General features: G+C 39.5%; 1 protein-coding gene across 2 annotated transcripts; it reads left to right on the top strand.

Annotated features, from left to right (window-relative positions):
* Positions 1–1,918: 1,918 nt before the first annotated feature.
* Positions 1,919–24,037, top strand: LOC146461406 (ubiquitin-protein ligase E3B-like). 2 transcript variants are annotated; one of them, XM_085086816.1, is made up of 32 exons: positions 1,919–2,143; positions 2,381–2,430; positions 2,545–2,594; positions 2,766–2,830; positions 3,183–3,245; positions 3,980–4,084; positions 5,434–5,481; positions 6,068–6,119; positions 6,999–7,084; positions 7,172–7,254; positions 7,986–8,091; positions 8,235–8,355; positions 8,490–8,524; positions 8,877–8,906; positions 9,253–9,365; positions 9,915–10,051; positions 12,041–12,196; positions 13,662–13,836; positions 14,433–14,554; positions 15,149–15,251; positions 15,679–15,778; positions 16,521–16,643; positions 16,751–16,828; positions 17,758–17,856; positions 18,747–18,860; positions 19,574–19,711; positions 20,213–20,278; positions 20,968–21,026; positions 21,619–21,801; positions 22,227–22,338; positions 22,900–22,992; positions 23,313–24,037. In XM_085086816.1, exons 1-32 carry the CDS (start codon positions 2,030–2,032, stop codon positions 23,505–23,507), a joined length of 3,174 nt encoding a protein of 1,057 aa, XP_084942942.1. In that variant the 5' UTR covers positions 1,919–2,029; the 3' UTR covers positions 23,508–24,037. The 2 variants fall into 2 exon arrangements, with proteins under 2 accessions (XP_084942942.1, XP_084942943.1); XM_085086817.1 differs by having other exon boundaries at positions 2,082–2,143; positions 2,381–2,420.
* The last annotated feature ends 109 nt before the right edge of the window (positions 24,038–24,146 follow it).

Here is a 24,146-nt window from a genome sequence, read left to right on the forward strand (position 1 = left end):
ACGAATGTGGGTTTTTAAATTAATTGTGTGGTTATTGAATTTTTGTTTTTTTATTGAATTGTATGGACCACGCTCCCGTAAAACCCTCTCCCCTCCCCTTTCCTCTTATCTGCCCCATTGGAATAAAAAAAACCATTCACCTATAGTTATTCTTATAATATTGAGGTCTACTGTCACTGAACTGATGTGTGGTTTTTGAACTGATTGTGTGTATTGAACTTTTGATTTTTCATTGAATTGAACAGAACTCAAAATTCCTTGTCAAAATGAACTTTGAATTTCATTGGTTCAAAGGAGACAATATTATTAGAACTTAATCAATTTCTGCTGCTAGATAACCTTCAGGAATTTGCAATATTTTTTTGCTTTATGTTCTCTTCCCCAACCTTGGACACAGAGAAAAAGACAATTCCCCAGCCTTAAATATTTGGCACCAACTAACATAACTGAAATAACTGGTAAATAATTATATGATGTACAAATGACATTGTCAGCCATAAAGAGTTTTCAAAGTCCATTTGGCCTTCCATGTGTCCTTTGATAACCCAAAGAGGACATCAAACCAAGGTAAGATCATCGGTCATGCCACTAACATTGTCTGTGGCTTGTGGCATACTGTTTGTTCTTACCATAGTTTGATGTCACATGTGCATAATTATAGTACAAATGTATAAAAAGCCTTAACCCATGAGCACCCAAGTGGTGAGAGTGCAGATGAAGTAAAGGGTGAAGGGGTTCTTTCTTTCAATACTTGAGAAATAATGTCATTCGCAATAATGCTATTTAATTTATTGTTTAAGATGGCTTGACATCAATAACTTTAACAACTGTCTCACACTAGCTGTAGCAATATGAACCAGGCCAGGCAGATACATTTTCTGACTCAAGCCCCTCCTCAAGCCCGCACTTACAGGACAACATGATATGAACTATTTATTAATTAAACGTCACTTGCGTCTTTATTAAAGAACTACGAAGCACAAAACCGACTTATTACTCTAAAGCCCACATGTAAAGGTACTCACGTCGGCAGAAAAAAACTGGAAATGAAGATAACTACATTTACTCACCTCGAAGATTACGAGTCCCTTACAACGAAGACAATTGGAACACTTCAATGATACAGGCTTCCAACACTTCACGTCGAGTGATAATTAGGTTCCCGATGTTAACACTGCAAACTATGACTGACGATGTCTCCTCCATTATGTCGCACATGGGATAGGCTATTAAAATTTCAGCTTTCGAACGATCAGAAGCCACAAGAGCCAAAAGTCTGAACGCCACTCGTTTTGAGAGTGTGAAATTTTCGCCATGACACGACGCTTAGCTGTCTCGTATTTTCCGTCAAAACAATAGGAAAAAATCACTCCTTTGGAAAACCCTTGCTCATGAAGTCGAAGCAATATCTTAACAATATCTTTCATATCCACAGTTCACAGTTCCTAATACTGATGGCTCAAAAATCCGAAGAAATCATGCCTGACCCGGACGCCATCATTCGACTTCGCCGAGACAGGCTGCTGGGCGCCAATTTGACCGGATGTGACGTCAACTTTTGTTGGATGATTCAGATACGAAAATTTGACGAGTCTTCTGCCCCGCCCCTGTATGTGCCTCAATAATAGATTTTGATTGGACCGCTTCTGTTAAAGACAATCAGAACAACACATCCCTACTAGGCCTGCCCTGCGGGCATCCCATGTAAAAAAAATAACCTACCCGTTTTTAGACACGGTATGCCCCGAAGGGCATCCCGCGTAAAAAGATACCCGACCTAAACCTAGACACGGCCTGCCCTGTGAGCATCCCGCGTAAAAAGATACCCGACCTAAACCTAGACACGTGTAATTACGTGACACAAATCAGAGAGCTTGGGCTACCTGTGGAATTTGTCTTGTGATGTAGGCCATTTGACATTCTAATCGGTTTTACACCAAGTACCTACCGAATAACAACATGGCGGAGAAAAGTTGACATGTCGAAATCTTTCAATGCTTATAAGTAAACTCGAACAGTTTTGATCATAATGTTTGGTAATAGTGGTACTAAGAAAAATAGTGAGTTCGTTGGAAAAGTGCAGGCTGCCCGCCAACAACGAGCGGAAGAGAAAGAAAGAGAGAAAGCTGCGATTTGTGTACAGGTGAATTTTCATTTCCTGTTTATATGATTTACTTAGATATATCACCTATATCACCTCTTATTGAATCATGTTATATTTGACCGTTAATCAAATGAGAAATCTTTAATTCTATAGCTACACACGTCTTGGTTTATTTCAATGCTTTGGCATCATCCTTGTATATAAGTACCATATCAGATATGGTTATGTTAGAGGTTAATTCTCAAAGAGTGACAAAAATTTGTTGTGATTTTGCAGGCATGGGTTAGAAGATTTCTTTGTATTTCGCGGCTAAGAGGTGAAATAAGGTATTCATTCAGAATTAGAGTTCTTAGAATAAGTTGAAGAGTCTGAGATCCTGAGAATCTGCATTCATAAGCTTTTTGACACCAAGCTAATCTCTTTTTCTTTTGTCTGTGTAGGGATGAATTTGACAGGTTCATTGAAGAGAGAGGGGCTAAAAAACCTCCAGGTTTGACTTTGAAATTAATAATTTTAATATTTTGCTTCAAAATCCAGGCTTGAAAGATCTGACTTCTCTGTAATGTCCAGATGAAACAACTTCTCCTCCATCTAATATAGACAGTTTGGGTTCTTCAAATTATACTTAATTAAGTATGTCATCTTTTTTTCTTTATTGCAGCAATTGATGTCTTTCATCTTGTAAGAAAATTTCTTTTCATTTTCCAGATGAAAGATGATGAAAAGGTAATATTTATCTTAAACATTTATGGCCAGTTATTTAAACAGAGTCTAACTTAGGAGACAATCAGCCTGCCTCGAAAACCGTTCATAAGCCGTTGATTTTAAGTAGATAAATAGTTTTCTAGTCTGGGATGCAAGCCTTCTTGTTACCCTCAGCAGCAGACAATGTTTAGATATGACTGTTTGCAAAATTGAAAATGGCTTAGAACATGGTTTTGTTAAACACCATCTAAACTGTCTTTGAATAAGTGGCCCTTCATTTTTTTGTAATATTTACTTTATCTTGTTTATTTTTTTTAGTTTCAAATCAGTTGCATTATTTAAACTGATATCATTGTCTTTCTGTTTGATTTAGAGATTTGAATCACTATGTAGGCTAATACTTAGCAGCATGGAACCCGCACAGAATGAACTGAAGGTATGTTTACACAAGTCACAGAGTAGTAATAGTGAGTTATACCTCCTGGGGGTGGGGGGGGGGGGAAGTACTTGAGTAGATATGAGGGGAGGGGGTGGTATGTGCTGGCCAGGCCTCTAGAATGTAGACCCCATTTTAGACCACTGACCGGCTAGCTCAGTTGGTCGCAGGTTCAAACCCCGGCCAGACCACCACTCAGGGTCTTTAAATAACTCAGGAGAAAGTGCTGTCTTTGCTCTGCAATCTGCAAATGGTTAGACTTTCTAGTCTTCTTGGATAAGGACGATAAACCATAGGCCCCGTCTCACAACCCTTATTTGTAAATAACTCTGTGGGACTTAAAAGAACCCACCCACTGTTCACAAAGAGCAGGGGACTTAGTTCCTGGTGTTGTGGTCTGGTCTTTGTGTGCATACTCTTATGGTTGGGTGGGTAGATGCTCGGAGATATTAGCTGCATAAGCTACTCTTAAAAATCCAAGGGTGAATAAAGATATGATGATGATGATGATGATGATGATGATGATGATGAGACGCACTTCCATTCTGAATGTTTGTTAATTTCATTATTCTGAACAGAAAAGTTATTGCTTTGATTCTTCTACATGAACAGCAGTCCTGGAGTATTATTAATAGCAAATTGCTTTCTTTTCTTATTCAACAATGTTCATTTGCTGAAATGTAGTATTTAATTATTGTCTTTTGATGAGAGTTTTTCTTCTTTTTCTCTTACAGCTTTGCTATGTATCTGTTGTGCTATCACAGGATCTTATCCTTCTTTGGCTGCAGCAGCTCAAGCATATTTTACTGATTTGCTGCAAGCTACTCCGTAAACTGAAGGTGCCATTCGGTTAATATTCAGTGTATATAACCCTTGTGTGACAGTCCACTTTTCAACTTTTATTTCCCTTAAGATGGCTTACTACAGTTTTTGTACTGTGCGAGTCTTTGATATGCGCGCGCGCTGCGCAAAGCACGTGAAAGCATCACGCGTGAGGAAAATCACGCGAGCTTGCTGAGGAAATCCCGCAAGCACAAAAACAAAATAGCAGCTCTCAGAAGAATTTCCTGGTATTCCAGGTGGGTTTTAGAGGTGTGTTTACAGTAGCTAGATCGTGTTTGGGCTTGATAACCGAAAAAATGTGTTGTCTAATGGTTGCCGTTCCTTAACAGCCTTAAAGCCTTTGCAGAGTTGTGATTTTGCGCCCAATGTTTGAACATGAAGGCAGCACACACTCACCAGTTGAAGCGCGCGCGCTGGAACCCGGGTTTTCCCAGAACAAGCATGCGCAATGGTCTAATCTCACCGTAGGTCGCAATAACTATTTTTTCTCGCTTAATTTCTCCAAATCTAGCCGTACAACCTATGTTCAAATTTTTGCTGTTGACAGAAAACACTAAAACGGAAACGTGAACATTTTTTAAAGAAAATCTGTCAGAAATTTTGTTTAGGAATTTTCAAATAAGGCAAAATTTCCCAAATTTGTCATTTGCCAAATTTCTCCCTGACAAAATTTCGTGTTCTTCCCTGTAAATAATTATTTTTGCCTACTTTCTAAATCCTGAAATTTTGAAGTGGGGTCATACGGCTAGATTTAGAACAAGACAACTCTAAACGGTGTAGTTTCCAGGCCCCCACTAAGACTCATTCTTTTGTATTTAACACTTTTTGAGCATTCCAAATTTAAGCCGCCGTTACACGTTGAAACTTTTAGCTGAAACTTGTGTGCAACGGTGCTGCGAAACAAGTTTCAGCAGGCGTTGCACCGTGTAACATGGTCGGTTTCGTGAAACTTTTTCGAACTGCCGTTGCGAGACAAGTTTCACGAAAAGTAGAACCGCTTTCTACTTCTGCAACGGCTCGCAACGGTCGCAGTGGTGAAAAAACAAGAGTTTCACCGTGTAACACCGCTTCGTGAAACTGGTCTCGTTCGCCGTTGCACACAAGTTTCAGCTAAAAGTTTCAACGTGTAACGGCGGCTTTAATTTGTGACTCAAAATTATCTCTATTGTATTTACTGTACTAGAAAAAATGTCCAAGAAAATTCCTGTTTGCGTTTTTCTTAAGTTTGATTTAAGGCCTTCTTTCACTCCAGAAAACTGAAGTAAGCCACCTTAAGTATTCCATGCCCTGTTCCATTTGTGGTAAATTGACAAGACTCAGTATAGTACTATTGATTTTTTTACAGCCTAATGTTTCTACAGAAGCAAAAAAGATCAGTGTTTATTTGAATATGGTATGTATATTGTTATTATTTAACAAAACTAGCTATTGCGTTTTGCCTCAGTGAGTTGCTACTTAAGTTGATTAAAATAATGTTGAGCAAAAGCTTAATAAAGTCAACATGTCCACCACTTTTATTTCAAGAAGATTGTTTTTTCCTTTGCAAGATGAAATCCGTAGAATGTCCACATTGATTCAAGATTGTTCTAGGTGTCATAAATGAAGCTCATTTCATCTTTGTTAGATATTTTTCAGCTTCTTTTCCCTTAACTCTTGGGAAAAATGCCACAGTTTGCCATTTGTCTTTAGTTAATAGTTAGGACATCTGATCGGAGTGTGAAGGGAAAGGGTTCAATTTCCACTAGGGCACACTGAATATTGTATCTTCTTCTTGTTGCAAAAACTTAAGACACAAACACTCAACATCATGTCTAGAATAGATGCATTGCCTTTCTTTGGCTTGGTAGCAACTTAGAGCTATTTATGTATACTAGACAATATGCCCCTGTTTGACTTGATCATTTCTGGTCAGCTGGCAATACAGAATGAAATACACTGTAGTTTTTATTAAATGTGTTTATATTACTGCTTTTTTGCAGCTCATTATTTTCACTGACTGTACAAACTGGAAAATTTTCAGCGTAAAAGGAGGTATGACCACCTAGCTATGCTGCTCTCTCACTATAGTTGATATTTTTATTTCCTTAAATTTATTATATTGTAATACCCACTCATGGTGAGATGGACCCAGGATGGCCACCTTAATCTATTTCCAAGACACTGATGGAGGACACTGGTGCAGCGTGTACTAGTGAACTATCCACAACAACGAAAGAGAGAACTGCCTGGTGTGTCTGTCACAGGGTTCTTTTAAAGTAGGGAAAAGAATAGATAGATTTTGCATTTGTCAGGTAGTGTTAGGAGGTCTGGGTTACAACCTCTGTCCAAAATTTTGAAAAGTAACCACCTCTACTCTGGCAGTACTTACGATCATGTTAGTCACTAATGTATAAGTTATACTGAAGGTCAAGGTGCATGACTGTATTTTGTCAGATTTTAGGTTGTTTTTTCTTTTATCTCAGGTTTGCTGCATTTTGATTTGCATAAGACCACAAATAATTACTCCAAATACACTGTCAGTTGCATTTCTTCCTGTACATAATGAGCTGTCATTTTTGAAGAAAAACATTTTAACAGCATGTTTTCAACAGCAAAGTTGTATGACAGTTGAACAGCGTGGATTTAAGGTAAAAAGTGCCCTGCCTCTGTGCCATAGAATTTTCACCAAAATGATGGCCAATATGCGGCATGTTTTTCAAATAAGTTTGTAAGCAACAAGCAAAAGGAAAAAATGCAAAATTATCAGAGTAAATGCCAAAGAGAACCTAAAATTAGACACTGTGTGGTAATCTTCCCCAGCCTCTCAAACTTGAGGGAAAAATATGTTGGCTTGGATGTGGAAAATGTATTGATAAGTATTACTGGAAAATCAAAAATTTAAAAGTTTTTTTTGTCCCTGTTGTTTACTAGGAGAAGCGTTACGGCCAAGTTTACAGCAACTTTGTGCAAATGTTCTGGGACATCTGAACACAAAAGGATTGTATCCATCATTAAAGGTATTAAAGAATAAAACACAAGAGATGTTGTAACAAATATTAGTTTCATACTATCCCAGTCATTGCAACATTTTTGTTTCTTTGTAGGATTTGTTGATGTCTGGTCTGGCATGCAGTGAACCTTCACTCAAGCCTGCATCCTTTGTGGCTGTAGTCACTTTAGCTCTCAGGTAAAACAACAATTTGTTAACCATTGTATTAATCATAAAATTCTGAATATGTGCCCTAGCTAGGTAGGCTTATATTAAAGGGGAAGTATCATGCAAATTTGCTGTCATTTCAAAACCCAAAAATGTTTGTCTGTCAGCTGAAACAACAACATAATTGTCAAGTTTGTTATAAATTATCACTCCAGTGCAATAAAACTGTCGATACGTGCCTCTGACCAGAAACAGAGTCGGCCGGTATGGATTGAAACTTGAAAAATGTTAGGCTAATGTTTTTCAAGGTCTCGCATTTTTGTTTCCAAAATGTGCTGGAACAGATCACAAGTTGTTCCTTTCAAGAATTGAGTTGATTTCTTTCCTCTCGTCATTCTAGAATTGTTTGGCAGCTGATTGAAGGTCTTATTTCATCATTTTTTAACAAAAGATATCAAAAATCCCATGGTACTTCCCCTTTAATCTTGTTCAAAGGACTTTTTATGGGGTTGTTTAACAGGAAGAGGCTATTTCCCATTGGGCTTATCATTGCTGTGAATTTTAAATTAAACAAACAAAATAAAAACACTACATTTATGACCTTTCATAAGAGGACAGTTTACTTAAATGGATACTTGCAGCTACAGTGTCCACCAAGGGAGCTTTCATAACTGTACGCTGGTACAAAGTGCGCATTATCTAATGTTGATGTTGTTGTCTGTAATGATTAAATTGCACATGTACATGACATGTTTTTTCAGGCCCCTGGTGCTGAGCAAGTTTTCTGACAATCTCTGCAGTCTATTCATACTGAACATTCTCTCAGTACCTGGACTCATTCTGCACCTCTCAGCAATAGCACCTGATGTAAGTGCTACATGTACTTTATTGTGTCTTACAATTTTCATCTCGAAAACGTTCTCAGAAATCATTCACGAACTTTTGATTGAAATATTTGACCCTTGTAACCTAAACACCACAACAAACATTGTTCTTTCCTTTTTCCACAGGGTTTAAAACCACTGAAGACTCATGGCATCTATCAGAAAGTTTTGTCATTTCTTCAGCAGGAACAGAGCAGCAGGATTGTTCTAAACTCCTTAGAATGTAGTTACACTCTCTGTCTTTTAGGTGAGTTCAGTTGCTAGGCCAAGAAGGTAACAGTTTTATTTTATTTTCTTACAAGTAAAGCTAAAGATAACTTAATCTTGATGATACGAGATGATGTATTAAACTGTAAATCATATGGTCTTGTTTCTTAATAGCAAATTTGTTGGATTTATCTCAACTCGAAGATGAGGTGGGTATATGATTTGCAAGTCATATTCTGTTATTAATGGTTTACTGTGAGTTGTTATTATATCACAACAAATTATCAATTTATGTTGGAAGGGCCACAATCCTGCACAATCCTTTGTTTTAACGTTCACACCACAGTTGAATATCTTAACTAAAACGTTTCCATTGGTCATTTGCTCCAACACATTCCAAGTTCTATTGTTGTTTGTGCAGGGTCAAGGCCAAAAAGGCAAACAAAAACATATGACAAAGATGTTTGTCAGGTTTGATAACCAGTGTCTTTAATTAACTATGGTTGAAACCTCTATAAAAATCCTTACAGCAACATGTTATTGTCTTTATTTTTCTTTCAGAGTTTTAAACAGAAACTTACAGATTTTATTGTAAGTACTATATGTACAGTGGGTAAATGGTTATTTTCATAAATTACGAGTCCCTCAGTAGTCTTAAGACACATGCCAAATCCACGGTCTCGCCCAATGGTCACAAACTGATTTGTAAAAAAAATTGCATGGAAACAATATTTTACATATTGTAAGTTTTTTTTTCTATTGTAAGTACTATATGTACAGTGGGTAAATGGTTATTTTCTTAAATTACGAGTCCCTCAGTAGTCTTAAGACACATGCCAAATCCACGGTCTCGCCAAATGGTCACAAACTGATTTGTAAAAAAAATTGCATTGAAACAATATTTTACATATTGTAAGTTTTTTTTTCTATAATTTAGAAAGTTGCGACAAAGCTGCTTGATTACTGCCAGTCATATGTGGCCAAGAAGCAATCGAACCTCACCAACTGGCATCCTGTGTTAGGATGGTTTAAACAGTCTACAGATGACAGGTAAATGTGCGGTAATTCTACGTACAGCTAGGTAGCATGGTTTTGTGATAAAAACGGAAAAAAAGTCGAACCTGCCGTAAGCGATCACCCAAAATGCCAAGATTTAGTGGTCGCTTACAAGAGGTGGTCGCTTACGAGAGTCAAACCACAGCGAGTCTCTTCCAGGAACGTGTCTGACGCACCTACTTATATGAAGAGAGTTTCTGATTGCATATGTTTTCCTAGTTACAATACGAGCAGTACTAGGTTGTCACTAAAAGTTCCTCGTAAACTCTGAGTAGCATAGTACATACAGCGAACATGGAGATCTGACCATGTGTCAAGTGGTCGCTTACAAGAGGTTAAAAACAATGAAAAATTATGCAAAATTTCATGCAAAAACGCTGGCGAAACTGAGCTGAAACAACAAAAAGAGATATGAAAAGCATTTGGGTCAGTTATCCTCTGAGCCCTTCAATTGTCATTCTCTTTCACTTGCAGAACAAGCTAAGGGAAGTTTGTAGTCTGTAGCCAATTGATATTCTTTTTTTGTTGTTCTTTTCTTTACAGACTGAACAGTTCTATTCCCCATGTTAGAAAACAGCTGCAGTCTCTTTGGAGACGAAAGGTCGTGAATCTGCTGTTTGAGGATTTGTTAGTGCTCAGGGAGACAGAAAATCAAGAGCCAAAAGGCAGGGAAGACAAAGGTATGGCAACTTATGTGGATTTAAGCCTGGCCCCAGTTGTTCAGAGCGGATAACTCGCTATCCAGCGGATAAAACGTATTGGTTGGAGTACATTTTATCCGCCGGATAGTGATTTACTAACTGAATAGAGTTATCTGCTCTTTGAATAAACGGGGCCTGGTTTTCACTAGTGGCACAAGCACATGCACCAGCACAAGCACAAGAGCTTTATGTCAAATGAAAGCGAACGCGACGCAAGCACAAGAAAAGGAGAAATTTTGATTCTTGTGCTTGCGCTTGTCAGTTATGTACGCTTGCGTCGAGGCCGTCTTCACGGTGAAATAGGTACTCTCATGCTTGCGCTTGTCCTTGCGACTGTGTTGCATCGCTAGCGAAAACCAGGCTTTAACAAAAGCACTTACATCTTCGGTTTGAGTGAGGAGCAAGTCGTGCGTCTCAACAAATAAAGAAGGCAAACGGAAAACAGCAAAGGACAACATCATGTTTTACAGTTACTATTTTTGTTTGCTTTTATTTTACTTTATTCAGTTTAAAAGTCCCAAGCGTGGTCTTTAGAAAGTCTAATCTGACTACCAATACGCTTAAAAGCACTGGCAGTGCACATCACTCAAACAGAAAGAATGGTGCACCTAGGCCTGTAGTGTAAGCATACCTAGTTCATTAGGTGCGACCTGCACCGTTTGCAATGTCTTACATGGTTGGTCGAGAGGACAAAAGAACGAACAACAGAACAATGCCCCCAGCCCTACAAAACAATGCAGCTGCAGGTTATCAGGGTAAAATAGAGCTTTTGATATTTGCAGGTCTACTGGTTCTTAACTTGACCATCAAACATATTCCTTTGGCATAAAATAATCTCAGTAAAATAAAATATTCTTAACTACAGCCCTCGAAAAATTGCAGTGTATACGTTGTTAAAATAATAGCATCTATCCAGGCTCTACTGCGAAGCAAAAAAGAAAGTAACAAGCCTGCATGCAGATGCCCCCTATTTTGTTTTACTTCACGCAGCAAAAACCTCCTCTTCCCCAGGCCCCGACGCATTTTTCCAGAATAGAAAGCGCGGGAAAACGAACGTCGGCAAGAAGACAAGCACCCCCGTGATGGAAGTAGGGAGCTTTTAATAGGGAGTTTAAGAAGCTACTACGGGGACGGCAACGAGAACGTCACAAAACAATATGAGAAAAACAAATGCCCTGCACGTGCGTTATAACTTGTGGTACATTTCTCCACCTTGCTCGGCCAAACAACAACGTGAATTAATCAAATTCAAAGTTTTGTGGAGAACGTAAGCACATGACGGTAATTTTTTAAATCTGTCTCGTTGAGTCTCAACTTGAACCCCGTTTCCACCTGTTCTGTTACTGAATAGTTCGGCCACATTGTACAATTTGAATGAATTGGAACAATCGCGAAGTAGTACAAGTAACGTGAACTTATATTTTCAAGCGACGTTTTCGTTGGCGTTGCCGTTGTGGTTTCTTAAAGTCCCTTTTAGCAACGTCGACGACGACGACGGCAGCGAAAACATCACTATTGAAATTAATTTTCATTTTCCAAACCTCGTCGCGATTATTCCAACTCTCTCGAAATGTCAAATGTAGGTGAAATTTCCTGGAGTTGTAATCTTGGAGACCGCACCCAAATTTAGAAAGAGAAAGAAAAATTCGTCGTCGGGTGTTTACGTCCTCCACAAAACTTCCCATCAGGAAGTTTCACGTTTTATTCGTGCAGTGACGGCAAAGAAATATACCAGAAAGTGCATTGCATGTGCAGAGTTGTTGTTTTTGTTATTAAACCTATTGCTTTTTTGACATTCTCGTTGCCGTCGCCGTCGCCGTCGTCGTTGCTAAAACTCCTACTGAACGAATCACAACAGTGTTTAGCATCTGCTGACAACAAATGTTTGCATAACTCGCCGTACAACTACCATGTACATTGACCTGGATAAAATATTAAGTTGTTTTTCTCTTGTTTCCATTTTTCCAGGTAACAAAAAGTCATGGACTCGTATGAGCAAAGGTCGATCCAGATCAGGTCATGCCGGTTTGTCCGGTTCTCAGTCGGAGCTTATCATGAAGGCTTGTGTCATGTATCAAACTGTGCTGTCTACGTTCTCTCAGATCAAGCTGGACATTTTAACAGGTTTGTGATTTAAACACGCAAGAGGCAAAGTAAACAGTTCAGGCCTATCGAAATGAACTGAAAATAATGCAAATGCGCCGATCAAAACTTGAAGCGAAAATGAAAACATAAGATGGTTGGACTGGTGTCAACTGCAAATACAGGTCGGAACATCATCGCACATCACCGAAAACAAGTTGTAGCGAACCTGATACGTTTAGTACCATTCCGGGACCGTAAACGCCTATGATCATCCCAAACCGAACGGTGCTAATTTAAGTATGTTCCGTGATTTTGAAATTTCCACGCTTAACGCGGCTTTTTCTCATTTGCTGATCATTCAATTTGATTTTGCCTGCTATTTGACTGTAATGCAGGGTTTTCATTGGAGGCCGGAGGCCGGACGTTTCGTCCGGTCGTTTGCCCGGCATTCCACGTCCGGTACTTTGAGATCAACATTGGCGATTTTTTTTTACTACTGTATTATATATATTTCTTACTAAGGCATCTCATGAACATACTGACTAGAGGACAACAGAATAATCAATTACATTCTTCAAAACGGCCATATAACTCTTTTTTCTTTGCTTATTGAGCGCCAGCATTGCCTAGGAAACTGTTTCCTTGGTTCCAGAAACGCTGGAAATGGCGTTTCTGAGTATTCTGTTTTAGAAATTTTCTGGGGGAGCATGCCTCCAGACCCCCCTAACTGCTTGCGCCTTACGCCGCCAAGAAAACATTCACGTCCGGTGCTTTCAGAAGTATGTCCGCTACTTTACAAAACAGTTGAAAACCCTGGCAATGTATCGGATAGCATATATTTTTTTGTCGTGTATACTTTTTTTAGCGGAGCACATTAATTTTAATAATTAATAATTTTTTACCTGTGAATTATGAAACGTTTCTTTTTTATCTTACAACTGGCTGATTGGTTGCACAGAAGAGCACGTTTGTTTATGGTCAAACACAAGAAGAATGAAGCAGTTTCCAATTGAGTGTCGTAAAACCAAAGCCAAAGTAATTACTCTGGCCAATCGCAACAGCACAACTAGCCAATCAGAATTCGAAACAAATACGTGTAACTGGCGTCAAGCGGGGGAAAACGCGTGCGGCCAAAACACGATTGGTTTTGGTTTGGAATCCCATTGGTTGAGAAAGTGGCGCGAGTTTTGTTAACCAATCACAGAGCGTAGTAATGCAAAAGCAAACGGCAAATTACTTTCGACACTCAGTTGAAAAGCGCTCTAAATTAGCTGAAAAAATAGCATGCATTAACAACATCAATTTTTAATGTTATTTTCGTAACTTTTTTTTCCTAAATAGTTAGTTCATTAAAACAATGCGCAAAAGTTTTGAACCCATGGTGATCAGAATTAAAACTCAGTAAAACCTAAGCCGCGTTATATTACTGAAAGTTCATTTGTTAGTTCAAATACTAGAGGAATTTGAAACGCTTGTAACAAACAAATTTCTTTTCCCTCCCAAGGGTTGAGTTACCAAGAAGGTTTCGTGGTGCATCTTTGGAGGTTTTTTGAGTCGTTCAGTTCAGATGACAGTGCTGAAGCTCGCCTTCTGAGTCTGGAGAAATCAGGTCTTTTTAACAATTCTGAGCTTCAAGCAGCTCTGGTCCTGTTCTGTGACTGTTGTAGTCATCTCATGCCGTGAGTACTCGCTAACATTATTAAAATCTGGATCATTGTATAATCCAATTCCAGAGATTTGATTGGTTAGCAGGCCTTGGTATATGAGCCATTATACCATGCCCGAGAAATAGTGACCATTAAATAGCCCTCTTTTTGTTGTTCTAACTAACTCGGCGCTACATGCCTCGTTGGCCATCTATCATCTCATATTCAGCGAGTAATACCCATCTGTTTTCGAACGTTTCCATTTTAAATCAAAGAAAGTTTTACATGGGCAAGGCCCACTGTCTGCACGCAAAAGGCCGCTAAACGCGCGGGAAACGGAAATTTTCCAAAACGCTGTTCCAAGTGCATGGAGTCTTTAATAGAAGGCGATCTATCCCATCTCCTAGTTTTGACCTCAATACGGCTTGGCGTTTGGTCTGCACGCTCAAAAACAATGAGCAGTTTAAAAGTTTACGAACTGAACGAGTTACAACTTTGGCGACGACAGAACAAACTTGTTGTTGACGCGATGCTTTTTGAAAAACGAGGTTTTAAAATGTCCGTAAATGTGGCCTTAAGTATTACGTCGTAGCCGAGAAACTGACATTTTTTTCTTTTTCATTTTATAGCATCGTCGACGACTCTGAAATGTACGAACAACAAAAGCCATTCCGTTTGGATGAGCTGATCAAAATATCTGCTTTTCTAAACAACTTGGTCTTCAAAATGCTCTGGAATGAGATGGTGGACGGTAGGTTTTTCGGGTTTTTAATAAGTCAAATGATCAGTCCGTAAATAGTAAAGCCGCGACGAGTTAAACGAACGTCTTCAGAACTCATGACAAAAATCACACGTGTAGTTACTCTCGTACACGATACGCAACGACGACGACGACAAAATCAAGTACAAATCGCAATAAAACAAGTTGAAATCATGACGACAAATCATGGACTTACCCGGTCTCCTGGCAGCGAGGATTAAGAGTGCTTTCCATTTGCAGGAACTCTGGCCGGCTAGCCCGGCCAGTCGGTAAATCGAATGCGTCATTTTGAAGGGATGGTGCTGCAAAATCTTGAAGAGTAATCATTTTGAAACTGGTACGCGCTATTTTGAAGAAATTCGAAGGACTAGGATAAAACTTATCCTTCAAATTGTTTCATTCCGTTTAGGAACCGACCGGTCTGGCCGGCCAGCTCTGACAAATGCAAAGCGACCGAAGTTTCACATGAGAGTTTCACTGTGAGTTAGCGGTTCTCTTGTGCAAGCAGAAAATCAATCGTGTAGCTGCGGCTTTGATGCCAGTTACTAAACGTCTGAAATGTGCCGTCTGCTTTTAATATTTCAGAAACCAGAGAACAGATGTTTCACTCAGCGCACACGCTTTTGATGATCTTGTACGACAGGGACTGCAGACGGACATTCACCGGTCAAGACCACTGGCTTGTCAGGTCTCTAACAAGTGTTTCTGAATCAGGGCGTTCATTGGCTGGCAAATACACTGAAAATAGCGGGCTACTTCATGTTTGAAAATGACAAAAATTCTGAAAGATTGGAAGACATTTTTTATCATTATACCGTTCTAAAAGTTACTTTCACAAACACTAACAAGTTGGTTTGTGCGAACCTAGGCAAATTGTTGGCCGCAAATACAAATAGTCTGAGAACATTTTAGTGTGGTGTTCAAAAACGCACATTTGACGTGTGAACGTTTGGCAAACTTTGTTTACTTTAAATGCCAGTAGTTTCCGGGAGTTCTGACAAACCCAACCTCGACTTGTCCTCTTGTGTTACTAGTAGCCGTTTTATTTTGTAGTGAAGTGTGTTCTTTCTTGCTTCTGAGAAAGGTCACATAATAACCAACACTCTTTTTTGCAGGAGTGTTAGAGTGAGTACATTTATGTCAGAGCTTGAAAAGCGTAAGAAAGGTGCGCTGTCAGTGATTCAGAAAGTTCCACATACTTTACCGCACAGAGAGGTATGTTGCTTTACAAGGCCTTTAACTTTTCCCACGCTGTTAGTACCTTAAAATGTTCTTTTCGCGTTTTGACTGCCGAGTTCTGTGATTGGTTCGAGGAAACTAGTGACCGTGCTCTAACCAATCAAAGCAAACTTGCTGCAATTTCAACCAATTAGGAGAAAAAGCCCTGTTCCTTGGCTTAAGTTTTCAGGGCTTACGTTCGTTTTCCCGCGCTAATATAGGGACTGGCTGCGTGTCTTTCCACGCCTGGCATCAGTGTTTCCCCCACTGTTTCCCAGTTTTCCCGCGCTGGGCACCGGTTGCATATTTTCCCGCGCTTGGCACCAGTTGCATTTTTTCCCGCGCTTTGCACCGGTTGGATCTTTTCCCGCGCTTGGCACCGGTTGCATATTTTCCCGCGCTTGGTACCGGCTGCATCTTTTCCCGCGCTTTGCACCGGTTGCAATTTTTTCTGCGCTTGGCACCGGTTGCATATTTTCCCGCGCTTGCCACCGACTTGTTTTTTTATTTCCACTTGCTCATCCAAATGTTTCCGTTTGGACATCCAAATGGCACAGCTTCGGTTTTAAATTTCTAGCAATTATTAAAAAAAATAATCATAATCCCCTTGCATTCAGTAACAGGTATCGTAAATCAGTTGGTATGACAAAAAAGGAAATGACAACACGCTTCCTTCATTCGCACAATGCTTCCTTTGTATTCGCTTTTACATAAAAAAAAATCTACTTGGTTTGTTTAGAGGGTTCAGCTGTTCAGAAAGATGGTGGCAAAAGACAAGGAAGATCTCGGCATCACTCGACCCGCAGATGATTTTCTTCCTCACGGCACGCTTATCACAATTCAACGCACGAGATTGTTGGAGGTAACAGAAGTTCCTTGTTTTTTGTTGTTTCAAGTATCGTCTGTATTTATTTTCATTCATGATGCAGCAATTCTTAAACGACTTTAATCTGCGTTTGTCCTTAACAGGATGGTTACGAGCAGTTATCGTTGCTTCGAGCGCGCACGTTCAAAGGACTTATCCGCGTCAGGTTTATTAACGAGCAGGCGAGTCTCTTTCAGCTATTTAGTGTAAATTAGGCGCTATCCACACTAATGCGTATACTTTTTGATACGTTTTCGCCTATCATCCACACTAAAACGCCCGAAAACGCCGATGAAAACGGAGACTTTCGAAAACAGCTTCTAAAGTGGGCGCGTTTGAAAACGCATCGTTTTGAAGACGCTCTGTTTCTAGTGTGGACAGTTGAAAATGGAGACTTTTGAAAACGGTGATGTAGAAAGCGTCAGAAGCGATCTGTTCCAGTCCAACTCGGAGCATCTATCCAAGATGGAGGATGGTTAACACATGCGCAATCCCAGGTCCCAGTCGTTTCATCGTTTTCGAGCGTTTTCAGAGTGTGGACAGGTGAAAACGATACCAATATTTTGCTTCGTTTTCGCCGCGATGAAAACGGACACTTTTGAAAACGCATTAGCGTAGATGGTGCCTTAGCGCCTGTTGATCAGTATAGGATCGACAGGGACGGACTTTTCCTTGCTTTTATTTACGAAAATTTTCTTCTCGCTAGACCTCATTTGAATGGTCACACTTTAGGATTTCATCCACAGACTCAATAAGCCCAACCACCTTGTACAGCATAGTAACCAGCACCATACAAAAGTACTGTTCAGTAAAGTTTATTCGAATGGTCACACTTTGGGATTTCATCCACAGACTCAAAAGATAGAACCACCTTGTACAGCACAGTAAACAGCACGATAGGAAAGTACTGCTCAGTAACTTTCATTTGAATGGTCGCACTCTAGGATTTCATTCAAAGACTCAATAAGCCCAAAAAACAAGCGCCACAAGAAAGTACTGCTCAGTAGCTTTCATTTCAATGGTCACAATTTGGAGGTTTTATTTTAGACTGAAATAGAATAGTGATGAGCTTAGGTTTGTAAAAATCTTCAAATAATTTGTGGTTTTCCAGGGTCTGTCTGAAGCTGGTATTGATCAGGATGGCGTTTTCAAAGAATTCCTGGAAGAGGTGGTAAAGAAAGGATTTGACCCATCGCTGGGTTTGTTTAAGGTAAGAAGCTGCTTCGGGAATTGAAGTATAAACCGCGAAAACGAAATTGCCTGTATAACGTTTATGGCAGCCGACTGTGTGACCGCAGCTGCGTTCAATGGTGGTGAGAAAAGAAACGTCTGGTAAAAAGTTTTGTTATACCTCCCAACTCAAATACGTTTTTCGACTGGAGGAGAACGTGTCACGTGCCATGGGTCAAAACTCACTAACTCCCTAGGGAAACAACAACTTGAACTTTCGACTCGCACGTGATCAGGTCGTGCACCTTGAAGCCGCGGCAAATTTGTGTGCCAGCCCGCGTCAAGAAAAAATATATTTTTTTCGACACTGTGTGTCAGCCGGCGTCAAGAAAATATATATTTTTTTCGACACTCGTATATAATTTGTTCTATTTTTGAGTTAGCAGGTATGACGAAACGACCCTTGACCCTCAATGTTCCCCTCGGCGAACATTGAGGGTCTCGGGGAAACAAAACTCACTGTTTGCCTTGGGGCCAAGTGCTTGTTATCGCCACAAAAACGTACAGTGACCAAAAGCAATTTTTATCGGCCAACTAAACTGTGGGGTACATTATTATCCTGCGACAGTGTCACTTTTGCATTTGTTTCAGTGGAATTATTTTGAAGTATGTAAATAGATTTTCGCAATCCGTTGATAATGCACGAAAATAGAGAAATCAAAAACCGCAGAAAAAAAATAAAGGTATTAGGGCAAACTGTGAGCAGCTTCTTTATTTTCTCAGAAGACCGTGAAGCGCGCAGAAGAAGAATAACGAGCGAGACTTCCTCGCGAAACCCGCTTGCGAGACTCCTCGCGCTCTTGTTAATGGGAGCGGTCCTTCTTCCACTCTGCTCAAATTATGCTACTGTGTTCATACTTTTTGTTTCAGATGACGAGTGGAGACGAAGAGCGTCTATTCCCTTCCACTACATCCTGCATTCACAACAACCATTTAAAATTGTTTGAGTTCCTTGGGAAAATGCTTGGAAAAGCCCTGTACGAGGTATTAATTTCTCCACAATGGTTGCCTACAGCTCTTTAAAGTTTCAAATGGAACTGATTTCCAGTTCGTATACCGCATGATCATCCAATAGGCAGAGATCATAATCCTCGGCACCCTTAGCACATATTTGCTTTTATCAACTGGGTTGATAAGGCCACCGTAGAGTTGCTCGAGTGCTGACGTTTCGAGCATTAAAATACCAAAATCTTGTTTAAAATAGCGAAATGTGATATGTATTAACATTAACAGTTATATTTATGTATCCGATGTATTTGTACGTAATTAATGACCCGCCTTGTAATTCAGTTCATACTGCAAAAAGGTTGAATAAACGATCATTTTTTATTTTATTTATTTATTTATTAGCCCTTCTTCGCTCTGATCTGACGAAGGCCGGCTAGCGCTCGAAACGTCAGCACTCGAATCTCTTTTGACTTTACGGTGGTCAGTTTACCTTGTAAACTCAGTTGATAAAACTAAATGTTCGTTTTCAGAACCACAGTTTTTTTAGAAACTAATCCGTTTACCCTTAGCACACCCTGCTACCTTGTGCTGAGGTTACTTTTTCCTGTGGAGCAATTTTCTGAAGTAATGTTTCTAATGTGTTCCTGTCACTTGTCGCGAACTTATCTGTATACAATCAAACTATTATTTTGTGTTTTAGTACAAAATACTTTTAAGTTTCATATCTCATTCTTCGTTCCTTGTTTTAGGGCATGGTAGTTGAAGTACCGTTTGCACCGTTTTTTCTGAATCACGTTCTTGGTCGGCAGCACAGCAGTCTTTACAGTTCAATAGATGAGCTGCCTTCATTGGATCAGTCATTATACAAGAGTTTGTGTTTCATCAAGGTTTGTCACTTGTGAACTAACAGTTCGTTGTGTTGTTGTGTGAAATTGACTGATCCATAAAACGTTGCGCAAAAAATTCGCCAAAGAAGCAAGGAAGTTTGACATTTTAATACCTATTGCCATCAAAGGAACTTGTAAAAAGTTCCATACCTCAAAACAAGTAATACTTTTACGCCACCAATTTATAGTTAATTCTCAAGTTTTGTGTGAGAAGTTGAAATATCGTGGACCCCGTTTTGTGAAACATGCATGCCCCCTCTAAAATCTTCAAGGGCGGACCACTGGGCACTCATAAGCCTCACAGTCTCTAAAATAAGCCCTTCCTTCAAAATTTTGTACGTACATTTACTCAGGAAGTAGTATTTTACACTTGAGTTCTTGATGCGATGTTCTGAAAACAACAAAATGTTACTTTGTGTGAGTAAGTGTGTCTAGCACAAGTGGAGTTTTAAATCAAATATCTATAGTCTATTTATTTTTCTTGTGTTTTGTCGCATACAGCACTTTGACGGTGATGTTAGAGATCTTGAACTAACTTTTTCCTTCGACGAGGATGTCCTCGGCAAGGTGAGAACTTAATCCTTCAATCGCAAAATAATCGAATTCAAAATCCACGATGTAAAGAATCATCAAATAAAAAGAAAAGAAAGAAGGGTCGAATAGTACATTGCATTTCCCCGAAATGCAGTCCGCAGAACTGTGATCTTCGCTTTTTAACAATTGACAACTTTTTACAAAAGAAAGCGTGCTGTCTTGTATTTGACTGCCTTACAGTGTAATGGAACTGCATGTTCTCCGTTTAAGAATTATTTTCATTGATTGAATCATAATGCTTTGAACACTTAGTAGAAACAATGGGAAAGCAGCAAAACTGCCCAAGGTCAAACTGGATTTTGCGCGCCATAGTTTTTAATTTTTAGGTGCCTCGATATTTAATTCATTGCCTTTAAGTTTGAGAAACATTAATTCTAGAGTATTATTTAGGAAAGCCTTGGACGATTGTTACCTGTAAATTTTTACTGTAGTTCTAAGTTAGTGCATATTTTGCTTTTACGTATTTTCGTTATTCTTATTTGTAAGTTTTTAATTCTTAGTCAACAGGACCTCGTTGATAACAGTACTCTATACTGAAGGGTTTTCCTGTATTATTATTATTATTATTAATATTATTATTATTATTATTATTATTATTGTTGTTGTTGTTGTTATTATTATTATTATTATTATTTGCTGAAAATATCTCGTCTTATTTTTAGGTGGTAACTCATCAACTCATGCCGGGCGGAAGCGTTATTCACGTCACTAATGATAACAAGTAAGTAAAACCTCACCTTGGTAACGCAGTGTAGATTAGAGCCGTTTCCAATTGAGTGTCGAAAGTAATATTTGCACGTTTGCTCTGGTTTTACTTCTCTACGTGCTGTGATTGGTTAGTAAAAGCTCACGCCACTTTCTCAGCCGATAAGAAACAAATCCAAAACCAATCACGACTTGCTTGCACGTGTTTTCACGCGCTTGGCGCCGTTGCATGTATTTGCTTCGAGTTCTGATTGGTTCACTGCGCTGTTTCTAGTTGTTGTGATTGGTTAAAGTGAGTGCTTTAAGTCTGGTTTTACAACGCGTAAAAAAAACAGACCATAGTTGTGTTGAACCTCATTGTGAAAGCGAGGCTAAGTGTAAAGTTTTCATTCCCTTTGTAAACAAAACTAATTTTCATATGAAAAGCTCTACACTTAGCCTCCCTTTTATAACGAGGTTCACAGCAACTCGAAAATGGCCTATTAAACTGGAGTTCCTTGTCTTGCTTCCTCTCTGGATACATAAAGCTTTTCCAGAAACCATTTTCGTTGGAAAATGAAAAATAGTTCGTTTTCAGTTGAATGTGTTCTTTTGTTTAACCCACACAGAATCAGTTATGTTCATTTAATGGCGCACTATCGAATGTGTGTTCAGATCCGGGAACAGACAGCAGCCTTTATACGGGGTTTTAAATCCATCGTGCGTCATGATTGGCTACAGCTGTTTTCCGGTCCTGAGCTTCAGAGGCTCATTTCCGGTGACAGTGCTGCTATGGACCTCAGTGATCTACGGTAAAGTTATTAAAATTAATTAAATAAAATGCCTTTAATAAATTCAGTAAATGCCAAAAGCTGCATGTACAAAGCCATTACAGATATTTTATATATTTCGCAGTATGTAGGGGAGTAACTTGATTTTTGACCCTGAAATTTATTTTGTAGTATATTCGAAACATCTTCGGCTCTTCCTCGGTAGTCTTCATCAATCTTCGACAACCTTCGGATAATAACAGACGGAATGTTCAGATGAGGGTCGGACAATATACTTAATTTTCAGAGAATTCCAGGAAATTGAAATCTCCAGCTCGTGGGTACCCACCGAAAACATAAATCATTCACAGCGCAACTAGCATATATAATGTGTTATTTTGTAGATACCTTGGTAAAGAAAATGTGTTTTAGTTCACGTACCTTATTTTCCACTTTCTACCCCACAGACGTCACACGCGTTATTACGGTGGTTACCATAGCAGCCACAGAGTAGTGAACTGGTTGTGGGATGTTCTGGAGAAAGAGTTCACAGAAGATGAGAAATCAAGGTTTCTGAAGGTATTTTTGGCAGATGTTCTTTTTTGGCAAATCTACTCAGAAGCTAGCCTGCGAACGCAGACGTATTTCCGGCGGAGAGAAGCGACAGCCGGAAATACGTCTGCGTTCGCAGGCTACTCAGAAGCATGTGAAGATTTTTTGACAGATCTCAACCAAATTAGGAGACCTTTATCCTATTACATTAGATCGGGAGACCAAGAATCATGTCCTCCTGAGTAGAGCGATTTTATTCCACCTGAGAAGTCAATTGTTTATTACATTCAAATAAACACTAGGAAAGTAATATTTAGTTGAATGGAGTAGTAAGTTGTACTATCAGGGTTAGGTTTAATGGCGTCAGTAGACCGCTACCTATCAAAAGCTCTATTTTCACTGGACCCTGATAACCTGCAGCTGCATTGATTTTTAGGGTTGGGTCATTGTTCTATTGTTCCTATAGACCAACCATGTAAGACGTTGAAAATGGTGCAGGTCGCCCCAACGGCGTCTGTAAGATTGTAGCAAAAAGAGGCTGCCTTGTAACTATGCAAGTCCTCATCATTTTCTCTTTTCCGTCCACAGTTTGTAACAAGTTGCTCCAAACCGCCGCTGCTGGGTTTCGCTCATCTTGAACCGCCTTTCTCAGTTCGCTGTGTCGAATGCAATGATGACGAGGTATGAGTTTTAAACTTTATTGGGGAACGGATGTACAATAATAGTGTGAGTCCAGTGGAGTCACGTGTCACGTACTCCGCGACTTATGTGTTTTTTCCCGCCACAGGATAAGGGTGACACGGTTGGCAGTGTTTTTCGCGGGTTTTTCGCGACTTATATGTTATTTTCCCGCCACAGGATGAGGGTGACACGGTTGGCAGTGTTTTTTGCGGGTTTTTCGCGACTTTTATGTTATTTTCGCGCCACAGGATGAGGGTGACACGGTTGGCAGTGTTTTTTTGCGGGTTTTTCGCGACTTATATGTTATTTTCCCGCCACAGGATGAGGGTGACACGGTTGGCAGTGTTTTTCGCGGGTTTTTCAGCATCGGTCGCAGGCGTGATCCTGTAGGTAGACTTCCTACCTCGTCCACGTGTTTTAATTTGCTCAAGCTTCCAAACTACAGAAAGAAAAGCATGCTTAAAGAGAAACTACGCTATGCAATCAACGCCAACGCTGGATTTGAACTGTCTTGAGAATGCAACCGGCAAAATGGAAAGAAGGAGGAAAGAAATGGAAAGAGGAAGGAAAGGAAGAGAAGAGAAGCATGAATTATAAACAAGAAGACATGTGGAACGACAAAACGCAAGGAAGCCCGAGGACTCTGTTTTAAAGAGTTTTTTTTACGGAGATTGTGGGGTACTAACATACCCGGCGTAAAGGTCTCTTCGTTGAAGAGGTGGCTACAGCGATTAAGGCTTCATGCGTAATTTGACGATTTAAGATTTCAAGGAATCTAAAATGACAGTTACAAAGCTTCTCGTTTAATTTCATACTCCATTCAGACGATTGCAACAGTCGTCACCTCAGAAGGTTGTCATACGGGTAAAGCAAAAGAAAAAGAAAGATGTAATGTACAGCATGTAGCGAACATCGGAGTCCCCTACAACGGAAAAGTTAACCAAGATGTGCTGTCCATTGAGGAATTACACTCTGAAAATGTCATTTTCATGATATAAAAGGTGCATTGCTTTATGAGCAAACATAGCATGGATTAAAAAAACAACAACAACAAAAAGAAACAAACAAACAAAAAACGGTAGCTCCCTTTGCATATTGAGCCCTCTGGAAATTTTTATCACAAGGAGCTCTTAAAAGCGAAAGCGTGATTGATA

This window comes from Pavona decussata, unplaced genomic scaffold (assembly GCF_977016875.1).
Source record: "Pavona decussata unplaced genomic scaffold, jaPavDecu1.1 SCAFFOLD_198, whole genome shotgun sequence".
In the NCBI taxonomy this organism is placed as follows: Eukaryota; Metazoa; Cnidaria; class Anthozoa; order Scleractinia; family Agariciidae; genus Pavona; species Pavona decussata.